Source organism: Hypanus sabinus, chromosome 27 (genome assembly GCF_030144855.1).
Source record: "Hypanus sabinus isolate sHypSab1 chromosome 27, sHypSab1.hap1, whole genome shotgun sequence".
In the NCBI taxonomy this organism is placed as follows: domain Eukaryota; kingdom Metazoa; phylum Chordata; class Chondrichthyes; order Myliobatiformes; family Dasyatidae; genus Hypanus; species Hypanus sabinus.
In genome coordinates this window covers 32,924,622-32,947,436 of record NC_082732.1, presented here as the reverse complement: position 1 = coordinate 32,947,436, position 22,815 = coordinate 32,924,622, and the positions used below count along the sequence as shown (strand labels likewise).

The 22,815-nt window shown below is 39.2% G+C and overlaps 1 protein-coding gene across 4 annotated transcripts in view; it reads right to left on the bottom strand.

Annotated features, from left to right (window-relative positions):
• Positions 1 to 531: 531 nt before the first annotated feature.
• The window catches only part of LOC132382205 (myo-inositol 2-dehydrogenase-like), a 65,611-nt gene continuing 43,327 nt past the window's right edge, over positions 532 to 22,815 (bottom strand). For 2 of the 4 annotated variants that reach the window (XM_059952192.1, XM_059952189.1), the window contains exons 2-9: positions 18,038 to 18,622; positions 13,964 to 14,034; positions 11,468 to 11,576; positions 10,469 to 10,596; positions 7,971 to 8,078; positions 4,900 to 5,018; positions 3,475 to 3,631; positions 532 to 1,811 (exon numbers count right to left, since the gene is read on the bottom strand). In XM_059952192.1, the coding sequence (XP_059808175.1) occupies positions 1,663 to 1,811; positions 3,475 to 3,631; positions 4,900 to 5,018; positions 7,971 to 8,078; positions 10,469 to 10,596; positions 11,468 to 11,576; positions 13,964 to 14,034; positions 18,038 to 18,594 (1,398 nt within the window). In that variant the 5' untranslated portion in view covers positions 18,595 to 18,622 and the 3' untranslated portion in view covers positions 532 to 1,662. The remainder of the gene's footprint in view (positions 1,812 to 3,474; positions 3,632 to 4,899; positions 5,019 to 7,970; positions 8,079 to 10,468; positions 10,597 to 11,467; positions 11,577 to 13,963; positions 14,035 to 18,037; positions 18,623 to 22,815) is intronic. The other 2 variants (XM_059952193.1, XM_059952190.1) reach the window with 2 other exon arrangements.

The window sequence follows — 22,815 nt, the reverse complement described above, 5'->3', positions numbered from 1 at the left end:
CTTTCACAAAATTAATGTGGACTGGATCAAACATACTTCCTTCATTGATGTTCCTTGTGACCTCCCTCAAAGAAAATAATCACATGAGCTTCCATGAATTACCCGTGGATCTTCCCACGACGATCTTGCCTTATTTAACTTGTTAAAGAACGTTTCAGTGTCAGCGGTTCTCCATTCTTCTGCCAAAACTCCAATAGCCAGAGCGGATTGGAAAATTTGTACTCAAGGCCTTCACAGTTTCCTCCCTTGCTTCATTTCACACACACACACACACACACACACACACACACACACACACACACAGTAGAGTGAAAATTCAAAGCAGCTCTGTAATATGCTGTGGATCAACTTCTTCATCTTGCTTTTGTCAATCAGAGATTCTGCTTTGTCAAGGTTAAATGCTTATGTGCAGTCAGTGTTTATGCATGAGAACTGAAATTTGAGATGCTGCTGCCTTGGCTAGAAAATAGGACTTCTCTCATCCCTTCTTGTACTCAATGAACTGTATGAATGATGATCTAACACAAGTGGTGAAATTAATACTCAATGCATTGACAAAACAGTGGAAGTATATACATTTCACATAAGTGTGGCTGTCAAAAACAAGAGACAATACAGTGCACATAATTACATTCATTAAAATGTTTACATTTTTAAAAATAAAATTAACTATTCTATTACAAAAGGGGCATATTTCAAACTGTCCATCACCTGATCTCTACAATGTTGGATCCGGCAAGTATAGTATTTATAAGCAATTCTAAGTTGTCCAATTATTGCAAATATAAAAGCACATTTTTCTAAATAAATTACTTATTTGAAACAACACACATTAAACATAATTGAATTCAATGCAATTAACTGATTGTAACAAAGAATCGAACATTTATTTCATGTAGAAGACAGCAAACAAGAAGTCCATGTGCAACCTGCGCCACATTGGTTATACATACTGGTGCCGACCATGGTCAACGAACCATGAAATCAAATGGACAAGTTCTTCCAGTTCATAGATAGTAAACTTTTATCACACCTCTAGTGGTACTCTAAAAAGTAAATACTTAACCCAAGTCTTCAGACTCCTGATATGCTATTGGGAGAGCCTCACCTTCATCAGATTTAACCGAGTGCTTTGCCCATGTCATTCGAGAGTTCGACACCTTTATAGGTAACAGCAGACTGAACAACAGCTGCGGATTGCACATGAAACGGACAAGTGGTATACAATTTGAGGAGTAAGAAGGGAGGCAGAAACCATTTAAAAAATTTTTTTATCAGTTCCAATGCCAGATTCTTGCAGACATTTCTGCAGGCAGGATCCTGCACTCTGAACCATTAGTCTCTGCCAAGTGCTGATTGTTGGTAGAGCATCAGATTCTCAGGAGGGTGTGACAGAACTGTACCACACAATGGGTTAATTTACTCCTGCATTACATCCCGCCCCCAAACCCTCCACTTAACAGATGAGTATATTTGCTACCACTCTAACCCTACTTAGAATAAAATTCTTCCTTTATAGGTATCTGTCTTCTGTCCAAAAGGTCTAGTAGTATGCAGAGAGCAGTAGTCTGCTCTCCGATCATTTCCTCTGTACGCCCTGACAAGTTACTGTCAGCTTTTGTGATTAAGCATGGTCCTCACTTCCCTCCGCACATCTCCGTATCAGGGAACCTCAGTTTTAATAACAGTGCCGTCAAGAGGTTCATTCCGCAGGTCAACTGCTGAACCGTTCCTCCAAGACTGCTCCGCAGCAGCAGCAACCTGAATCGTCCACAGGAAGTTCTCTTTTGTGATAAAGGGCTGCTCCTTCCCTGAGGGAGGAAGATCAGAAAATTACTCAAAACTAACAAAGCGCTGCCTCTAAAAAATTTGTAATGTCCAGGGGATGTGAAGGGCATTATGGAAATGTAAGGTTTTATTTCTTCTTTCTCTCCCAGTGGTATTTAATAGGTAAATAGGTACAATTCCTAGGATGAAAACAGCACCTGTTCTTAATGTGGGAATTTAAATAGTAAGCATCGAGGAACATATGACTGACGTAGTGGGATTAATTATATCACCCAAGACAATTATTCCAACCAAAGGCAATGGATTCAGCATTCAAGAGCAAGGCAAGGATGTCCTTTTGCATTTGTACAGGGCCCTGGTGAGACCACACCTGGAATATTGTGTACAGTTTTGGTCTCCAGGTTTAAGGAAGGACATTCTGGCAATTGAGGAAGTGCAGCGTAGATTCACTAGGTTGATTCCTGGGATGGCAGGGCTGTCTTACGCAGAGAGATTGGAGAGATTGGGCTTGTACACGCTGGAATTGAGGAGATTGAGAGGGGATCTGATTGAAACGTTTAAGATAATTAAAGGATTTGATAGGATTGAGGCAGGAAATATGTTCCAGATGTTGGGAGAGTCCAGTACCTGAGGGCATGGATTGAGAATAAGAGGTCAGTTATTTAAAACAGAGTTGAGGAAGAGCTTCTTCTCCCCAGAAAGTTGTGGAGGTGTGGAATGCACTGCCTCAGAAGACGGTGGAGGCCAATTCTCTGGATGCTTTCAAGAAGGAGCTAGATAGATATCTGATGGATAGGGGAATCAAGGGATATGGGGACAAGGCAGGGACTGGGTATTGATAGTGAATGATCAGCCATGATCTCAGAATGGCGGTGCAGACTCGAGGGGCCGAATGGTCTACTTCTGCACCTATTGTCTATTGTCATTCCCTAGACTGTAAGGTGCTTGTTCTCAATGCAGCAACCTGAGATTTTGATAATGCATTTAAAGGAGATTCGTGACTGGCCTGAAAATCTGGAAAGGGAGCAAAAATCTCAGCTCTAGTGCTTTCCTGGCCCTGAAAAAAAACTTCCATTCTCTAATGTTACTGCTTTGTAAGACACAACAATTACAAGAATAGGGGAGCAAAGTATATGAATCAAGGGTGTGGAGGGTACATGGGGTTCTTGAGAATAACAAGAATTTTTAAAAATATCAGGCATATTACACAACATTTCTCGCATCACAAGGAAATATTAAGAGCTTCAAAACTAATTGCATGCTATATTGTACTCACTGTTCTTTTCACAAAAATAAGGACCATTTTAGTCTGAGAAGTTCCCTCAGTGAGATGACTGATGAGTTAATCTACTTAATGACTGTTACCCACGCAGAATTCTTTAGCTTCTTTGAAAATGAATCAGAATATCTTCACTCATTTAAATCATAGTCTTAAACCTCAAACATACCTCCAAAAAAGTAAGCAGTTCCTCTTAATACCTGCCTTGATCATGTGCATAAGTTCTACTTGTGCAAACGAAACCAAACTGACATTTAACAGCAGTTTCCATAAATGACAATTGAGTCAGCACCAACCCTATTATAGCCTGACCTATGAATACTCCACACTCCAGCACAAATGTTCTAAAACTACAAAATGGAAACTCTGATCTGAATCATCGGCAACATCTCCCTCTTTTTACTAACCTTTTAGCGTCTTGAGGAAGTGTTTGAGAAGCTCTCTGTAAGCATCCCTATATCGCTCATTATGCAGTTGGGAGCACACTGGCCTGGGTGTGCCCTGTTCCGTTATTCCCAGTGCATTTTGATTGTCCATCTTTAGTGTTCCTTCTGATCCATGAACCTTAAAGGATTCAGGAACAAAAATTGAATAAGTACACAATACTTGAACGTGCTCCGTCCAACTGGTACTTCCTCAACAAAGAGAAATTCATTACTAAACAGTACAGTGGATTCTGGTTAACATGGGCCATCAGTTAATTGGGGCAGTCGCTTATTTGGGACAACTCTTAAAAGAACAAAAAATAATTTTAAAAAAATAGTAGTATCCCCTTCATTTATTTGGGACATTATGCCGCTTAACTGGGGGAGGAGACTGTTAATAAACAATTTCTAAATAGTGTTAGTCGAGTGTAATTGTGTAGCCATTAAATACAATGCTGTGCTTAGAGTGAACAGTTTTTAAATAATGTCAGTTGCGTGTGTTTCTGTTCAACAATTTGTGATTTTGGCAGGGAGACAATTCAGAACAGCTTTCCTCAGTGTGGTTTCCAGTGTTCAGGCTTGGGGAAGCCAAAAACAGTCAGGAGTAAAAATGAAACAATTTCACTGCTTCAACAAGTTAGAAACTAAAAAGAATTTGAAGGTATCGACAATCATCTTGAATGTTACAATGAAAGTGAAGATTTGGAGGATGAAGACAGTCTATTATCTACAGTAGGTGCCTGCACTGATTTTGTTCATTGACACCCAATCAGGAGAACACGGCAGTGTGAATTGGATGAACTCCTCTGTTGTTAATGACGAGTAACTTCATATCCAGTCTTATGGTACTGCAATAGTATTGGTAGTATTCTAATTTGTTTCATTTAAATACTTAATTTGTTACTCAGCTAAACAGTAGCTTTTTTTTAAAATACCTTTTTAACTATTTCCATGAAACTTTGGCTAATTGGGACTGTTGCTTAACTAGGCCAAAAATGTACTGGTCCCGATGTATCCCAAATAACCGGAATCCACTGTATTTCAAAAAAGAAATTGTAGTAGATAAGCCATTCTAAACAACCTGAAACTTTGGAAGGAGATTTCTCATGATTTCCCATAAACTGTCAACAGCTTGCCACTAATGCCAGTATCAGAATGTCACCTTAGACGAACAACAGAATTGATTAAGCCAAAAGTACATTGGGGAGATGGGCATTACGGAAAATATTTACCCCAGGAGGACCCAGAGGCTTCAGAGTGGGATTATGAAAACAGATAAAAGTTGAATGAAAAGGAGATGATTTTGAAAAGGGTGAATGCCAAGACAGAGAATGAAAATAACGGGAAATAATTGGGGAAAAAATATAAAATAATAATTATTAATCAGGTTGCGCTCTAGATACTTACCTCTAGTCTCTGGTCACTGCTCCGTGTACAGTGCTGACTAACATCAAGCGTGACTATTGCCCCACTGGCAAATTTCATACTAACAGAGACAGCATCAGCATCCTTAAGGGCTGCAATTTCTGTCAATAGAGAATAGGTGAGGGTCACAATTTACAAACCATATTAAAGTCAACTTTCCTCCTTCTTCAAATAGAATAGTTGCTTTGATTTATTTCCTGTTAAGAACTCAGAACTGTTAGACGATTCAGTTTTAGTGTTTTCCTTGAACAGGTGTGGCAGATTCAGTGCACATGACAAGACATGCACAGAGGAGTTTTAAAGAAAATGCTGCAAACGTCGCAACTTTATGCAATAAGGGATGTGAGGGATCACGCACTAAATCCACAGTCTGAGTTTAGAACCAAAGCAATGTGCAGTAATTCAATTTTAACCACTACCAGCAGCATTCTCATTGTTCCTCCTCAAAACACTTTCTCACTGCAGTTAACATCCATGGACTGCAGGCACAAGATGTCAGCTTCAACCCATGACAATTTTTCCATACCCTTATAAGCACCAGTTGGATATACCCTTGTGATGAACCCACAATATTTTTATTTAGAGATACAGCACAGTAACAGACCCTTATGGCCCAATTACATCCAAGTGATCAATTAACCTACTAACCCATATGTCTGGGATGTGAGAGGAAACCAGCAGACCCGGAGTAAACCCACACAGTCATGGGAAGAATGTACAAACTCTTTCCAGTGGCTGGAATGCCACTGTCCTTCAATAACTGTACAGCTCTATCAAGTGTTTAATTTATCAGTGATTCAGTGCAGAAATGGGAGCACAAAATCGATAATCCTTACTAATCAAGAACTGACCAACCTCCGCTTTCAATATATCCAATGACTTAGCCTCCACAGGCATATGTAGCAATTAATTCCCCAAATTCATCAACCTCTGGGTAAAGAAATTTCTCATCTCTGTTCTAAAGGGACGCCCTTCCATTCTGAGGCTGTGCCCTCTGGTCCTAAACTCATCCACTAGAGGAAACATCCCCTGTCTGTCCACTCTAGCTAGGCCTTTCAATACTCAACAAGGTTTCTATGAGATTTCCCCCCCATTCTTCTAAATTCCAGTGAGTACAGGCTGGAGTTACCCCTTCATTCAGATGAGATCACAACTGCTCTCACAAATAGATTTAAAAGATCCCAAAGTACTATTTCAATCAATAACACAACCATTCTCCACAATAAGTCTAATATTTATTCTTCCATCAATTTAATTACATAATCTGATCAAAATGTTGGTATCTGCTGTGGCTTAAGTAAGAATACTCTTGCATGAATAACTGACTGCAGATTCAAATTGCAAGTTAAAAGGGGGGAGGGTATTGTGTAAATCTATGTTGGAACTCTGCTGCAATGCTGAGGGGGTGCTGGATGTTGGGAGGTGGCATCTTCAGGACAAGATACTGAACCAAAGTCTTGTATGTAAATATAACGATCCCATAGCATTATTTCAAAGAGAAGGGAATTATCCTTGGTCATATGGCCAAGACTCATTTGAAGTTTGAAGTTAATGTAGTGTCAAAGTACGTTTATGTTACCACATATGTGAGACTCATTTTCTTGCAGGCATTCAGAGTAGAAAAAAAAGAAATACAACAGAATCAATGAAAGATTACCACAAACAATATGCAAAAGATGAATGACTCTGCAAATACAAAAAAACGATATATAAGTAAATAATATTGAGGACATTCTTCACTTAACATCACTAAAACAGACTGAATCTATTTCACCAACTTCATAGAAGGTACTAAATAAACACACATTATTTCTCTCAGTGGTTTAGTGTCAGGATATATTCAGGTTGATTAAATAATCTCTATGTTGGGGATCAAATTATTGCCGTGTTTCAATCGTAAGATTCTTGTCCAAAGTCCAGCCCTCTTGGGAGTATGAGTGTGCCAGATTTTTGATTTTGACAAATGAAGAACAATGTTTACATAAAACCCTGAGGGAAAAAGACAATTTATTTTGTACTTACCAAGTAAACAGCAGATCATGCTTGATGTAGACAGGGATGGCAGAGTTCATTATTCTGCCTAGGTTGCATTGACCTTGGGAATTCAAGCCATGCCCAGCCAATAATTAATGTGGGGTACCACGGATAATGAGAAATTTGTCCAATTTTAATTTAACTTAATGGAACATTAAGTAAAAATATCTTTTTTCTGATGGCCAGATTTTGGACTAACATACTTTCCTTGAATAACACACAAATGACATTCTTGCAAAAGCGTCCAACATTTTTTTGGTTCAGACATCATAAAAATTGTCAGTTTCTTCCATTTGTTTGTCATGTTCCATGAATATTTATTGCCTATTCCATGTTCTTCAGAGGGCTTTTGAAATCAAGCATGTGTGAGCCAGATGCAGTAGAGACCACAGAGCTTATTTTCATGAAAAGGAATTGGTGAACTGGTGAGTTTTTAATGACAAACTGATGGCTTTGTTTTCTCCCCTCAGGCCGATGTATTAAACTGGTCATAAAAGGGCTTAAGTTCAATATGTACATTCCTCCTGTACCTAATAAAGTGGCCACTGAGAGGACGTTTATCATCTTCTACTGCTGTAGCCCATCCACTTCGAGGTTCACTGTGGTGGGCATTCAAAGACACTCTTCTGCACATCACTGTTGTAATGCATGGTTGTTTGAGTTACTGTCACCTTCAACCAGTCTGGTCATTCTCCTCTGACCTCACTCATTAACAAGTGCTTTTGCCCACAGAACTGCCACTCACTGGATGCTTTTTGGCTTTTTTTCCCCTCTATTTTCTCTGTAAACTCTGGAGACTGTTGTGCATGAAAATCCCAGAGGGCAGCAGTTTCTGACATTTTTGAATTTTTATATTCTCCAAAACTCTCATGCACACCACTGGCATATTCAATATTAAATCAGACACTAATTGGGTAGAGTCAGAGGTGTGGTGTTTTCAACTAAGATCTACTAATCATTGTGACCTGCAGAAATAGTTTTTGTTGCAAACATCAACACAATATTCATTTTGATTCTACCTTGACAGAAGGCATGGCCTAAGGAGAATATGGTATCTGGAGCATTTTCTCCAAGAATCCAACAGACAGTATCCAAGTCATGTACCACACCATCATAGAAAATTCCACCTGTATGAAAGAGAATATTTCAGACCATTTTGCATATATGAAACAGCATAATTAAGGATTACAATGCAATTGAATTTTAGACAGTAAACATTCAACATGAGTCACAAACATCACAAAGCATGTTTACTTATTTACTTAGAGATACAGCATTGAAGAGGCCCTTCCAGCACAATGAGAAAATCACCCAGTAACCCACTTATTAACACTAGCCTAATCACAGCACAATTTACAATGACCAATTAACCTACTAACCGGTACTTCTATGGGCAGAAACCAGAGCACCCAGACAAAAGCAACGTAGTCACAGCGAGAACATACAAACTCCCTAAAGACAGTGCTGGATTTGAATTTCAAACTCCGAATGCCCCATGCTGCAACAGTGTTGCACTAACCACAATGCTACCATAGAGCCCTGTCTGAACCTATGACACGTTTAAGAAGAATCACACTCAATAAGCCTTTTCTAAATCTATATCAAAAGTAAACTCTTCATCAGCTCCCTCGGCTTTGTAGCCTTGAGAGGCCAAGTTGCTAAGGGGGAGAAAATCTCCACTGAATTCCTCAGAAGTATTGTCCAAGAGATCACCAGTTGATGGTTTATAATTTGTTTATCCACCCAGCTCCCTCTGAAGATATAGCAAGTTATTCCACAAAATGTAAAGGCAATAGCTCTCACTTTTCATTACCAGCCAATTTTATTTTATTTTATTGATGAGTATTGTGAATTTAAGAGAAGCTCTTCAGGCTCACTCATTCTGCATTACAGGGATTTTCAAAGCCTGCACACATTATTTCCAAACCTACTGAGATAATTAGCTATTTATAAAGGCTATAAAACACTATACTGTTGCAATGCTGCACCATGGGCCGTATGTTAGGACACCTGCAAGACTGAGAGCGCATGTTTCCTATCCTATTTTTAGCTGGAAACAAATTTATAAGGATCCTAGAAATCTCAATGTTTGGTCAGCTTTAATGATGACTCAACCATACTGAGCAGCAAGCTAATAAAGATTTGACAGAGAGCACAAGATAAAAATAACTAGTGATCACGGTAAATCTTGGGTAACCATTGACAGAGCGAGTCTGGCAGGCACAACCTTGTAACAAGCTGAGAAACATGAGGGACATGAAAAGTCATTGCACGTCAGACTAAAGTAGTTGGTAGACAAGGATAACGCTTCAGCTGCCACAGAATGAGAGGCAGATACTGTAATGTTATTCACAATCTGCTCAACTTCAACACATCGAATTAAGTGAACCCAATGAACTTTCAACCTGTCAAGAAAAGTTCAAAATGACCATACTTCAAAGGATAGTTTATTAAGTTGGGCTTCAGAGAAACAAAGAATGCAATGACTACAAAACTAAAATTTCTAGCTACATCATTGCAGCCAACTTGGACCAAAGCAGCAGGATTTTAATAAACTTTAGATGATTGTCAGTTCTGTCAATCATAAAGCTGAAGACTCCAGGGACATACTTAGTTACATTCTAATAACAGTTAATAGGTTATTATGGTAGTGTTGTGGATAGCACAACATTTTCCAGTATAGACTACCTGGGTTCAATTCCCACCATTGCCTTGTAAGGAGGTTGTACGTTCTCCCTGTTAATGACTGTGTTTCCTCCAGGTGCTCCAGTTTCTTCCCACAGTACAAAGACACATCGTTTGGTAGGTTAACTGGTCATTGTAAATTGTTCTGTGATTAAGCTAGGGTTAAATCAGGGATTGCTGGAGTGTGACTTCAAGAGCCTATTCAGCACCGTATCTCAATAAAAAATGGAAATGAGGATGATCTCACAACCTTGGGTACCTGCAATTATTCATCAAGGTGGAATTGTGTCCACAAATCTCATAAATAATACTCATTTGACATCTGGAATATGCAGCTCAACTATTATAATTACTTTTTACATACAATATTCTAATTCATTGGAGTGAGATGATGATGTAACTGAATAGTGCAATAAAAGTTACAAAGGCATGATTTCTGTAACAACCGGCAAAATATTCCACCTGAAATGAAATGAAGACACCTTTACCAAAACTCTGCTTTCAGAAGTACTCTGATGAAGGTTCACTAATTTGTAAATGTTAACCGTGTTTTTCCTCACTTCAGGCACTATCTGACATACTGAATATTTTGAGACTTTTTGTGCCATATTTCAAACTTCCATCGTGGCAGTAGTTTGATTTTAGAAGTTTCTCTTTTTAAATGTTGACATACTCCCTCTATTTCTACTACTTTCTCTTTTCATTTCCAACTTTTTGTTTCAGCCTCAACTTGATTCTTTATTTTGCACATCAACTTTCTTTACTTTGCATTCAAATAAAGTTAATCTAACTTTCACATCACAAGATGCAATCTGCTTTTGTGAGGTCATACCTGTCTTTTTAATGTAGCTTAGAGACGGAGAAGGGAAGGTCTTACTGACACTGACAATTCGCTGAACTCTTCCCAGAGCCTTGTTGTGAACCTTCTTGTATAAGAACTGTACAGCAGGATCGAAACGCCTGCATGGAGACAAAAAATGGTCAAATACATTAATCAGCAGCATTTTGTTTTACTGTGAAATGTAATAGATAACTATAGCAAAAGAAATTTATCCTGGCATAAAAGAATCACTGTTCAAGTTTGGATTTTGTAACTAATAGATTCCATATTTCCAAAAATCCCAATGTGAACAATGATCTACAACATCTTGGGAATCTGATTCCCAAGATGATGCCATTCTGAATCTGAACTCATGGCTTCACTATGGAAAACATACTGTATTTCGACCCTTTGCTACCTTTATTTTTAATTTTCTCCCATCTCCATCCAAAATATTTGTCAAATGACATTGTGGCTCTGCTAACTGGTCACTTCAGTTCCTTGTAGATGAATCCATTCGCCAAGTGTGAGCAAAGTATTGCAAGATAACAGACAAATCCACACAAATGTTTTGGATGAACCTTTTCATTAAATTCAAAGGCAAACAACTCCCAGATGTGGACAGAATCAGCAATTCTTGGCTGATCTCACTTTCCCACTCTCTTCAGCCAGCTGACATGAAATATCAACAGAGTCCGGCATTCAAACACGAAGCCTTCCTAATCTGTACCATATCAAACAGTACATTTACTCTCGACAGAAATGCAAAATATGGACCGATGTAATATTCACAAACAAGAGAAAATCTGCAGATGCTGGAAATCCAAGCAACACATACAAAATGCTGGAGGAACTCAGCAGGCCAGGCAGCATCTACGGAGAAAAAACTACAGTGAACATTTCAGGCTGAAATTGCCAAGCCAGCTAAGTTCCTCCAGCATTTTGTGTGTATTGCCCAATGTAATATTGTCAACTCGGGCTCTCTAATTCCACCCAGAAGATTCTACTCACTTATACAGTCCACAGACCAGAGGTTTCCCAACTCTTGCAGCCTCATCAAAGCATGATTCAGCAACATGTTTGTCTAAACTCAGTAGCTTTTCACAAAATACTCCTTTACCTGGAACATAAAGAGAATAAATGATTCATCTCAAAGTACCAGATACAAGGGAAAACAATTTTTATTTGGTATTTTGGCAGAGGTTAGGTAAATATTTTGAAGACAACTATTTGTTCTAACTGATTGCGTCACTGTCTGATACGGATGGATCACTGCACAGGATCGGAAAAAGCTGCAGAGGGTTGCAACTCAGCCAGATTCATCAAGGGCACTAGCCTCCCCAACGTCGAAGGCATCTTCAAAAGGTGATGCCTGAAAAAGGCAGCATCCATCATTAAGGACCCTCATCTTGCAGTTTACATGCCCTTTCATTATTGCTACCATCAGAGGGGAGATACAGGAGCTTGAAGATGCACACTCAATGTTCTAAGAATAGCTTCTTCCCTTCTGCCATCAGATTTCTGAATGGACATTAAACCCATGAACACAAACTCGCTAATATTGTTCTCTATTTGCACTACATAGGTAATCTTCTATATTTCTTTTGCAATTTAGTATTTTTTTGTAATGCTGCCCCAAAACAACTAATATTACGACATATATCAGTGATATAGTGTTGTCACGTGGCCTAGTGGGCAAGGCATCAGACTAGTAACCTGAAGATCACTGGTTCGAGCCTCAGCTGAGGCGGCGTGTTTGTCTCCTTGAGCAAGGCACTTAACAACACATTGCTCTGCGACCGGTGCCAAGCTGTATGGGTCACAGTGCCCTTCCCTTGGACAACATCGGTGGCATGGAGAGGGGAAGGCCTGCAGCTTGGGCAACTGCCAGTCTCCCATACAACCCTGCCCAGGCCTGCACCCTGGAAACTCCAGGCGCAGATCCATGGTCTCTCGAGACCGACGGATGCCACCACCATCAGTGATATCAAACCTGATTTTGATCCTGTTCTAGGGTGCAATTAAAAAAAATTTGGGCCTTCGACCTGAAATGGTTGATTGTTACTCAGTTCCTTTTTACATGGATTCTCTCTGTGAAAAGGTGAGTGATTCCAGTACTTTGTTTTTATTTCAGATTTCTAGCATTTCATTTTCAGCCTATTACATCACAATATGAAAGATAAATATGCAGCTCTTCAAGCCAACTAAGTCTGACAAATATTAAGTAAATACTTAGTTAAGTGAGCACTGAATGACTCTAGCTGGAGTTGGCAGACTCTGGGTTGTTTGTGACAGGATAATTAAGCTGACAGGAGCATCTTGAATTTAGTATTTTCAAAATAAGATGGGTACTTCTACATTATGAAAATAACTTTTCTTGATTCAATGAGCAGCACAAACTGGAATAATTCATATTTTTAAAAAACTGATCCAATGCATTTACTTTTTTTGTAATTTCAGTTTATGAATCTATTTAGCTTTGTCTTTACTAATTGCAAAAGAATGTAACTCAACACAAAGAATGAAACATGAGTGCCATTCAAATTGTCAGTTGGCTTCCACATGCTTTTCCCGATTCCTTCTCCCTTCCATGACAATGTTGTTGCAGCCACAAAGGTGACAGCAATTATTCCAGGACCCCATTTAATCGGTCACCCTTTAGAACAAGGTCAAATGCTTCACCACCTAGAGCAGGGGTTCCCAACTTGGGGTCAAGGGCCCCTCAGTTAATGGTAGGGGCCCATGGCATGGAACTCCTGAATTAGAGTATCAATGGGAATCTTTATCCTTAAGAAAAATCCAGAGAAAAAACCCCAGCAGGATCCAGTCACTTGTTATTTAGAGAAACTGACTAATTGCTTCCAACGTCCTGGCACAAGGATGTTTACATAAGCTGCTGTTATTTCACTAGTTGGGATAAACTGAGACAACATATAGTTGGCAAAATGTATAAGACTTGGATGACGTAACCATATCAGACAATGAACACTCACTTAAACATGATAGCAAGCTGTCAAGCATTAGATCTTCAATATCATTGGAGGGCCACTGTAACATTATTACAGTGCCAGCAACCAGGGCTCAATTCCCACCAATGCAAGCTAATCTGCAGATGCTGGAAATCCCAAATGCTGGAGGAACTCAGCAGGCCAGGCAGCATCTACAGAAGTGTGAATGGTTGACATCTCGGTCCGAAATGTTGACTGTCCACTCTTTCCCATAGATGCTGCCTGGCCTGCTGAGTTCCTCCAGCATTTTGTGTGTGTTGCCTTCAATTCCTACCATTATGTGTAAGGAGTTTGTATGTTCTCCCCATGACTAGGCAGATTTCCTCCAGATGCTCCAGTTTCCTCCAACATTTCAAAGATTTATTGGTAAGTTCACTGGTCACATGGGTGTAACTGGGCTGGAAGGGTTATTACTGTGCTCTTGAGTCTCTAAATTTAAATCTCTAAATCATTCTTCCTAGTCCCTCCAATCAGCATTTGTCTAAAACTAACACTATACCTGCACGTAAAGCATCCAGAACTACTTCTGAGCCTTCTTCTGCCAGCGAGGAAATGATGACTCCTGAAACACTATTCAAATGGAGAAGAAAATTAGCAGTAACTTCTATAAAGCATGATGACCACAAAACCAGATTACTGATCCTAATTATATCAAAATATGCAATTTAAATCTAATTCTAATGCACCATGGGAGATCACTGCAAGAAAATTCCAGCTAAATGAAATATCAGTTGTATTCAACATAAAGACCATGAAATAAAGTAACACACCACACGTTGGCTTTAAGCATTACCTATAGTATTTTTACTATTCAACCTGATGAAAAAAATAAGAAAAATCTTCAAATTTAGAAAATTCAAACTTAAAGAAAAGTTTTTGTACCAAATATTACAATGAACCATGAAGAAAAATTCGCTATCATTAAAAGTGTTTTATATTCTTCAATATGCCATATTCCTATCTATACCTTTTGACTTTGAACTAAGTATCATCCTAGGTCACAGGTTCCCAACCTGGGGTCCGCAGACCCCTTGGTTAATGGTAAGGCTCCATGGCATAAAAGAGGTTGCAAACCCCTGTCCTAGGTCATCTCAAAATGTCAATTTTGAGTAAATACACTTTTGTGAGTGCAGTAATCACATCTTAACCACACCAGGTAAAAGAGCAGATTGCCTTCCTCAAAAAGAATTAACAAACTGAAAAGGATGTTTATGACCATCCAATAGTTCATTATCATCCTTACTGATGTTAGCTTTTTATTCAACAGTATTTATTGAACTGAATGCTTAATTCCCAATGCACTGCAGTGGGATTTGATAAAGTCTCCTATCTTGTTCACAAATTGACATCTGCTGAAACAAGCAATGTTGTAAATGAACGAACAACATGATATACAAGTGGTAATATCGTGCATTATGACATTCACCCATTTGGACTGAGAAGCTGCAGCCAATACAACCAGACTGCTGCAATTTAAGTTAACTAAAAACATAGTGCTACTAGTCAAAGTTAGGAGGTACCGGATACTTAGGTCCCACACCAACAGGTTCAGGACCAGTTAATATCCTACAACCATCAGGCTCCTGAAACTGCATGGATAACTTCACTCACCTCAATGCTAAACTGTCTCAGTTTCAAGGACTTTACCACTCATATTCTCAGTATTATTTCTTTACATTTTTATTATTTGCATGATTTGTCAGGCCTTGTTTATGATTATCATCACCATTATGTCATGGCGTATGACGTGGGCGATCATGGTTCTATGATTGTTCATGGCAGATTTTTCTACAGAAGTGGTTGCCATTGCCTTCTTCTGGGCCATGCCTTTACAATATGGGAACCTCAGCCATGATCAATACTCTTCAGATTGTCCGCCTGGCGTCAGTGGTCACATAACCAGTCCTTGTGATGTGCACCAGCTGCTCATACGACCATCCACCACCTGCTCCCATGGCTTCAAGTGACCCTTATTGGTGGGGGGGTGGGCTCCTCGGGGGGCTACACCTTGTTTGCAGGCTAGCAAAGGGAAGAAGTGCCTTACAGCTCCTTTGGTAGAGAATATTTCTACCCCACCACGTGGGGTGAATAGCTTTTTATAAATTCTATAGTATTTCTTTATTTTCCTGTAAATGTTTGCAAGAAAATGGATCTAAGGTCATATATAGTGACACATAAGTACACAGATAATAAATTTAACTTTGAACATCTAATGTTCAAACAAAAATATCTCTTTGAAGACTGGTGATTCTGTACAGAAAGTACTCAATGCTATTATCTAAATTATAGTACAAGTCTCTGCTAAAAGACTTCATCAGACAGAAACTACAGGTTCTAACAGTATTATGCAACAAAAAAATGCATCAGATGGAACTCTCTCTTAAGGTTTTTACTTGGACATTGAGTAAGAAAAAAAAAGGATGACTTTGTCAGTTTGTTAGACCACTGAGCCTGCACTTGCAAAAAGCAAACAATCCACGTCTTTGCATCATTCTGCTCCACTGATGAGCATGTGGATTGCAGGTAGAGTGGCAGAGGCAACCATTTCATCAGCAGCTCGACTTGATGAGTGGCCACCTAGACAAAGATTCAGACTCACTGGCCTAAGGAGTAGCCTCTCCTTAAAGTGAGTTTAGTAAAAAAAAGAGGCAAAATAATCAAATAAATATTCAAAATAGAAGCAAATAAACATATAAGTTATCTACTATAATCTTTTCCATTAGATGATGCATCTCCTTCCTGTACTGCTAAACCAAACCATGAAAAAGGGTAAATAAACTACTGCCAATGAAAAGAAGAATAAACTCAGGAAAAGTCTTCTGTGAGCCATCCAGCAAACTAAGATGCATTTACTGAAACTATTCCAACTATCCTGTTGATTCAATAAAAGGCAGGTCCTTATTAATCAAAGTTATGACAAACAATAACTGACATTTTAAAAATACATAGTTCATAATATACATACAATTGAGTAAAAAAAAATCAACAGAAAAAGTGGTCTAGCGTCTTTCGAGAGAAATTAAAGACCATTATTTCAAAATAAAAAGTTTTCAATGATGGGAAGAAAAACTAGTCAGACTAACTGGGAAAATTTCAGAATTTAGCATAGACATAGATAAAGAACATGAAAGCAGAATACAGCAGTTACCTGATAAAAATCATATTGTATTTTTGATCGATGCAACGGAGTCAAAAGGTTGACTAAGTCTAATGTAATTCCTTTTTCAGTAAAAAAAGTATATTGAGGAATAAGGAAATTGCAGAGAAATTAAGCAAATATTTTATATTTGGCATAAGAAAACCCTCATAAATGGTAGAAATGTTCAGGTATGGAGTGAATAAGCTCAAAGAAATTAATCTCAAGAAAAAATTATTTCTGGAGTAATTAACAGATACACGTCCAGAATATAGGAACATGGGCGGCTCAACGTTCTGGGTCGAAGGGTCTGCAATGTGCTGTAGATGTCTATGTTCTGTGTTAACATAATGAAAAACATTTTATGATGCTGGCTGTGGAGATAGTGGATTTACAGGCAGCCATTTTACAAAATTCCACACAGTTTGGTAAGATTCCTTATGTTAGAAAATAACAGATTAAGTAGGAGATTTATGGAATGCCTCAGGAAACAGTGCTGCAGCCTCAGTTCGCCACAATCTACATCAGTCATTTGCATGAAATATCAAGCGCAACATATCCAAGTTTGCTGATGGTAGCAAGGAGGGCTGTGAGGAGGATACAGGAAAATAAGGTGACAGAATAAATAGAAAAAAGGATTTTTTTTCACGTATAGTGCGGCACAGAAAGTTGTTGCTACTGGTTATCTTTGTACATGAAGAAAAAAGTTAACATGCATGCAAATAAAAGCAATATGTTGGGCTTATTCAATGATGAACTATCAACAAGGAAATCTTGCACCAGTAATTTAGGGATCTGGTGAAGCTATGGGGTGCACAGGTCCAATCTCCCTATCTAAGGAATTGTATTTCCATTGGAGGGAATGTAGTGCAGTTTCATCAGAGTTGTATGGCATGTGTTGTATGAAAATAGATTGAGCAGATCTTGGTCCTAAGATATCTATACTTCAGGAGAATGAGAGACAATCACGTTCTTACAGGATCAACAAAGTAAACACAGACATGATGCTTTACTTAGCTTGGGTATCAAACACCAGGAATAGATCAGAACAGAAATGAGAAGAAATTTCTTTCACCCAAAGGTACTGATTTGTTGGAATTCCCAAGAGGGCTTTGGAGCTTCAGTTGCTATTTATATTCTAGTCGTATCACCTTCGGACACTAATCACAGATTAAGAGGTTGGTGCAGGAAAGTGGGGTTGAAGTAAAGGAGAACCATGATCTGAAGAAATAGCAGAGCAGTCTCTAGAGACAATATGGCCTGAACCTGCTTTTATATGTCCTTATGACCACTCATTTATGGACAGTTGTTTCTTTGAACGGCTCCGGAACTGCCCAGAATATCTACCATTAAGAGTAGGTTGTAAATTCCTCAAACTACACATAGCTCCAATACAGGGAGGTCTGTGAAGAACTGATACAGGGTTTATAACCATACCATTGGTCATTGAGCACAATGTCAGCATCTTGCCCACGTACCACCCGGGTATTTGCAAGAACGTCTGCGCTGAAGGCACATTCCACATCCTGAATACAGTCCTCCACAATATAAAGCAAGCTGCAGCCACTCTCCTCTTGGATGCTTTTAAACAAAGCTCTGTTGCCACTGCAAATGCCAAAAAGTGCCAATCCGATGCGACTGCCCATCAAACTGCCATTCCCATATCGTCCCATTGCCACATTGGAAACAATGTTATTGGAAGTTTCTGGAATGATGTGCCTTTGGCCACTGGATCTCAATGAGTGGGAATGACTAAGGACATGCAGGCCGTTGAACGGAGGTGCCGGTCCTGAGGGAGAGTTTGAGGTAGTCACGTCTTGGCGAATAGTCGATGTGTTGGTAATAGAGTTGGATACACTTGTTCTGAATGAGATCATGTTCTGATTATGAGACACTGGAGAAGAAACATTATTGTTGAAGCTGGTGGGACATGGGTTCGGTCGGAATACAAAAGATGACGACTGTGGTAGAACAGGTTGATCACACATAGACATCCCAGCAGAGAGATTCGTAGGGGGAGACCTAGGAAAGAACAAGTTTCAAAACAAGATTAGATATTTAAAGTATAGAGGGGGGGGAACCTTAATATGTCAATTACTTCTGCATCTTCCCCAAGCTGATTTGATAAATGCACAACTTTGGAAGTGAAGAAAGCTACTTATGAAGTTACCAGATATTCACTGTCATTCCCCAATACTTTTAATTAGAATTATTCCACGACAGCCAACATTAAAAAAAACTTCTACAATCTCAATGTGGCCCAAAGTACTTGGAGAGTGTCAATGTGATGTCCCAATCCTACATTCAGATATATACCCAGGTGCTAATGGATGGTTTCTTCCTGAAGCCTTGCTCTTAAATTAACATATCAAGCCATTATCTCCCCCAAACACTACAACTCCTGAGAAAGAAAAACAAAAATAACATCAGATTGTGAAACTCAATTTCATACTGCATTTGACAAAAACAAGGTGAAAGATCCATCAACTGTATAAATGCAGCAGTTAGTGCTGATGCCTTCACACACCAGGACTGGATCCTGACCTTGTATGAATGTACACTCTCCCAAGACTGGTTTTCCCCTAAGTGTTCCAGTTTTCTCCTACAACCATGGAACAGTATAGCACTGGAGCAAGCTCTTCATCCCACAATGAACCAGACTAATTAAACTAGCAATTAAATACCTATTAATTAGTCCCTTCTCCCATCACAAGCCCATAATTTTGCACTTCATAAAAATAGTCATTGACAAGTGTGTCTCCACAAATTCATTCAGCCTTCCTAATCAGAAGCCCTGGATGAACCATGAGATCTGCATTCTGCTGAGGGCCAGATCTGTGGTATTCAGGTTGGGCAACCAAGTTAAATACAAGAGGTCCAGGTATGATCTTTGGAAAGCCATCTCACAGGTGAAGTGGCAAATCCAGACCCAACCTGAATCACTGGGGGATGCTCAACAGCTGTGACAGAGCTTGAATACAATCCCCTCCTAAAAAGTGAAACCAAGCAACACAGTCACAACAGGTCAACAGCAGATGCCATCTCAATGGCTCTTCACTCAATGCTAGAAAATCTGGACAGCAAAGATGCATACATCAGGATGCTCTTTATTGACTAGAGCTTGGCATTCAATAATATCTTCCCCTCAAAACTAAACAATACGCTTCAAGTTCTAAGCCTCAATATCTCATTGTGCAACTGAATCCACAATGTCCTCACTTGCAGACCCACTCAGTTCAGATTAGTAATAAACATCTCTTCTACAATCTCCCTCAGCACAAGTGAACCACAAGGCTTAGCCTCCTGCTCTGCTCATTTTACACTTATGACTGTGTGGCTACATACAGTTCCAATGCCATATTTACATTTGCTGATGACACCACTGTTGTTGGCCGAATCCAAGGATGATGAATCGGCATACGTGAGTAAAAATGAAAATATGGCTGAGTGGTGCCACAACAGAACCTCTCACTCAATGTCAGCTAGGCCCAGGGATGATTACTGACTTCAGAAAGGGGAACTAGAGGTCGATGAGTCAGTCCTCATCAGGGGATCAGAGGTGGAAGAGATCAGCAGCTTTAAATTCCTCAATGTTAATCATGTCAGAGGCTCTGTTCTGGGTCCAGCAGGTAAGTGCCATTACCAAGAAAGCACAGCAACACCTCTACTTTCTCTGAAGTTTGCAAAGGTTCAACATGTCATCTAAAACTTTAACAAAATTCCATAGATGTGTGGTGGAGAGTATATTGATCGGTTGCATCAGATCCTGGTATGGAAACACCAATGCCAGAAGTAGTAATTATGTACAGAAAGTAGTAATTATGGCCCAGTCAATCACTGGTAAAGCCCTCCCCACCACTGAGCAAATCTATGCAGAGCACTGTCGCAGGAAAGCTGCATCCATCGTCAAGGACCCTCACCATCCAGACCATGCTGTCTTCTTGCTGCTACCTCAGGAAAAAGGTACAGGAGCCTAAGGACAAACACCACAGGTTCAAGAACAGTTATTACCCCTCACCCACCAGACTCCTGAACCAGACAGGAGAGCTTCAGTCAATTTCACTCATCCCTTCACTGAACTGTTCCCATAACCAACAGACTTGATTTCAAGGACTCTTCATCTCATGTCCTTGATATTGTTTGCTTAATTGTTTATTATTATTGCTACTTATTTTGTATTTGCAGAGTTTTTTGTGCATTGGTTTATATCCATTCTGTTAGTGCAGTCTTTCATTGATTCCATTGTGTTTCTTGAATTTACTGCAATTGCCTGCAAGAAAATTAATCTCAGGGTTGCATCAGGTGACATATGCAGTGCCTTTGAGAATTTTTTAGCCCATACAATCATTTTCACATTTTACTGTCTCATTTTCAAAATTTAAAATAAACTGAAGTAGGATTTTTCTGAGCTAATCTACAAAACATTGTGCATTGTCAAATCAAAAGAAAAATTTCAAAACTTGTCAACAATTTACAATAGCAGGGGCTCTGACAGAAATATTTCAAATGTCATTAGAAACGGGGATGGTGCTGGAGGATTGGCGCATTGCTCGTGTTGTTCGATTGTTTAAAAAGGGTTCTAAGAGTAAACCTAGCAATTATCGGCCTGTAAGTATGACGTCAGTGGTGGGTAAATTAATGGAAAGTATTCTTAGAGATGGTATATATAATTATCTGGATAGACGGGATCTGATTAGGAACAGTCAACATGGATTTGTGTGTGGAAGATCATGTTTGACAATTCTTATTGAATTTTTTGAAAAGGTTACTAGGAAAGTTGATGAGGGTAAAGCAGTGGATGTTGTCTATGTGGACTTCAGTAAGGCCTTTGACAAGGTTCCACATGGAAGGTTCAATCGTTAGGTATTAATATTGAAGTAGTAAAATGGATTCAACAGTGGCTGGATGGGAGATGCCAGAGAGTAGTGGTGGATAACTGTTTGTCAGGTTGGAGGCCAGTGACTAGTGGTGTGCCTCAGGGATCTGTACTGGGTCCAATGTTGTTCATCATATACATTAATGATCTGGATGTTGGGGTGGTAAATTGGATTAGTAAGTATGCAGATGATACTAAGGTAGGTGGCGTTGTGGATAATGAAGAAGTTTTTTAAAGCTTGCAGAGAGATTTAGGCCAGTTAGAAGAGTGGGCTGAAAGATGGCAGATGGAGTTTAATGCTGATAAGTGTGAGGTGCTACATTTTGGTAGGACTAATCAAAATAGGACATACATGGCAAATGGTAGGACATTGAAGAATGCAGTAGAACAGAGTGATCTAGGAATAATGGTGCATAGTTCCCTGAAGAAAGCTTTTGGTATGCTGGCCTTTATAAATCAGAGCATTGAGTATAGGAGTTGGGATATAATGTTAAAATTGTACAAGGCATTGGTAAGGCCAAATTTTGAGTATTATGTACAGTTCTATGTACAGAATTATAGGAAAGATGTCAACAAAATAGAGAAGAGTAAAGAGGAGATGTACTAAAATGTTACCTGGGTTTCAGCACCTAAGTTACAGGGAAAGATTGAACACGTTAGCTCTTTATTCTTTGGAGCATAGAAGGTTGAGGGGGGGACGTGAAAGAGATATTTAAAATTATGAGGGGGATAGATAAAGTTGACGTGGATAGGCTTTTTCCATTGAGAGTAGGGAGATTCAAACAAGCAGACATAAGTTGAGAGTTAGGGGGCAAAAGTTTAGGGGTAACACGAGGGGTAACTTCTTTACTCAGAGAGTGGTAGCTGTGTGGAACGAGTTTCCAGTAGAAGTGGTAGAGGCAGGTTCGATAATGTCATTTAAAGTAAAATCAGATAGGTATATGGACAGGAAAGGAATGGAGGGTTATAGGCTAAGTGCAAGTCGGTGGGACTAGGTGAGAGTAAGAATTCGGCATGGAGTAGAAGGGCCAAGATGGCCTGTTTCCGTGCTGTAATTGTTATATGGTTATATGGAAAGAGTATTCATTCCCTTTGTAATTTGGCCTACTGTTTCAGGTACATTGGTAAAGATCCTGTGGAACTACCGAAAGAAAAGTAATTTTCCTCGTATACTGGCCATAATTTTCTCCTTGACCCATCATTACTGGAATAAACAATAAGTAAATCATCTTTAACATCCTCAGGGTGCTTTAAAGTGCTTAAAAAACAATAAACTGTTTTTGAAGTGTATTCACCACATTAGAGGAAGCTGACCAAAATGAAATCTATGGTACTGCAT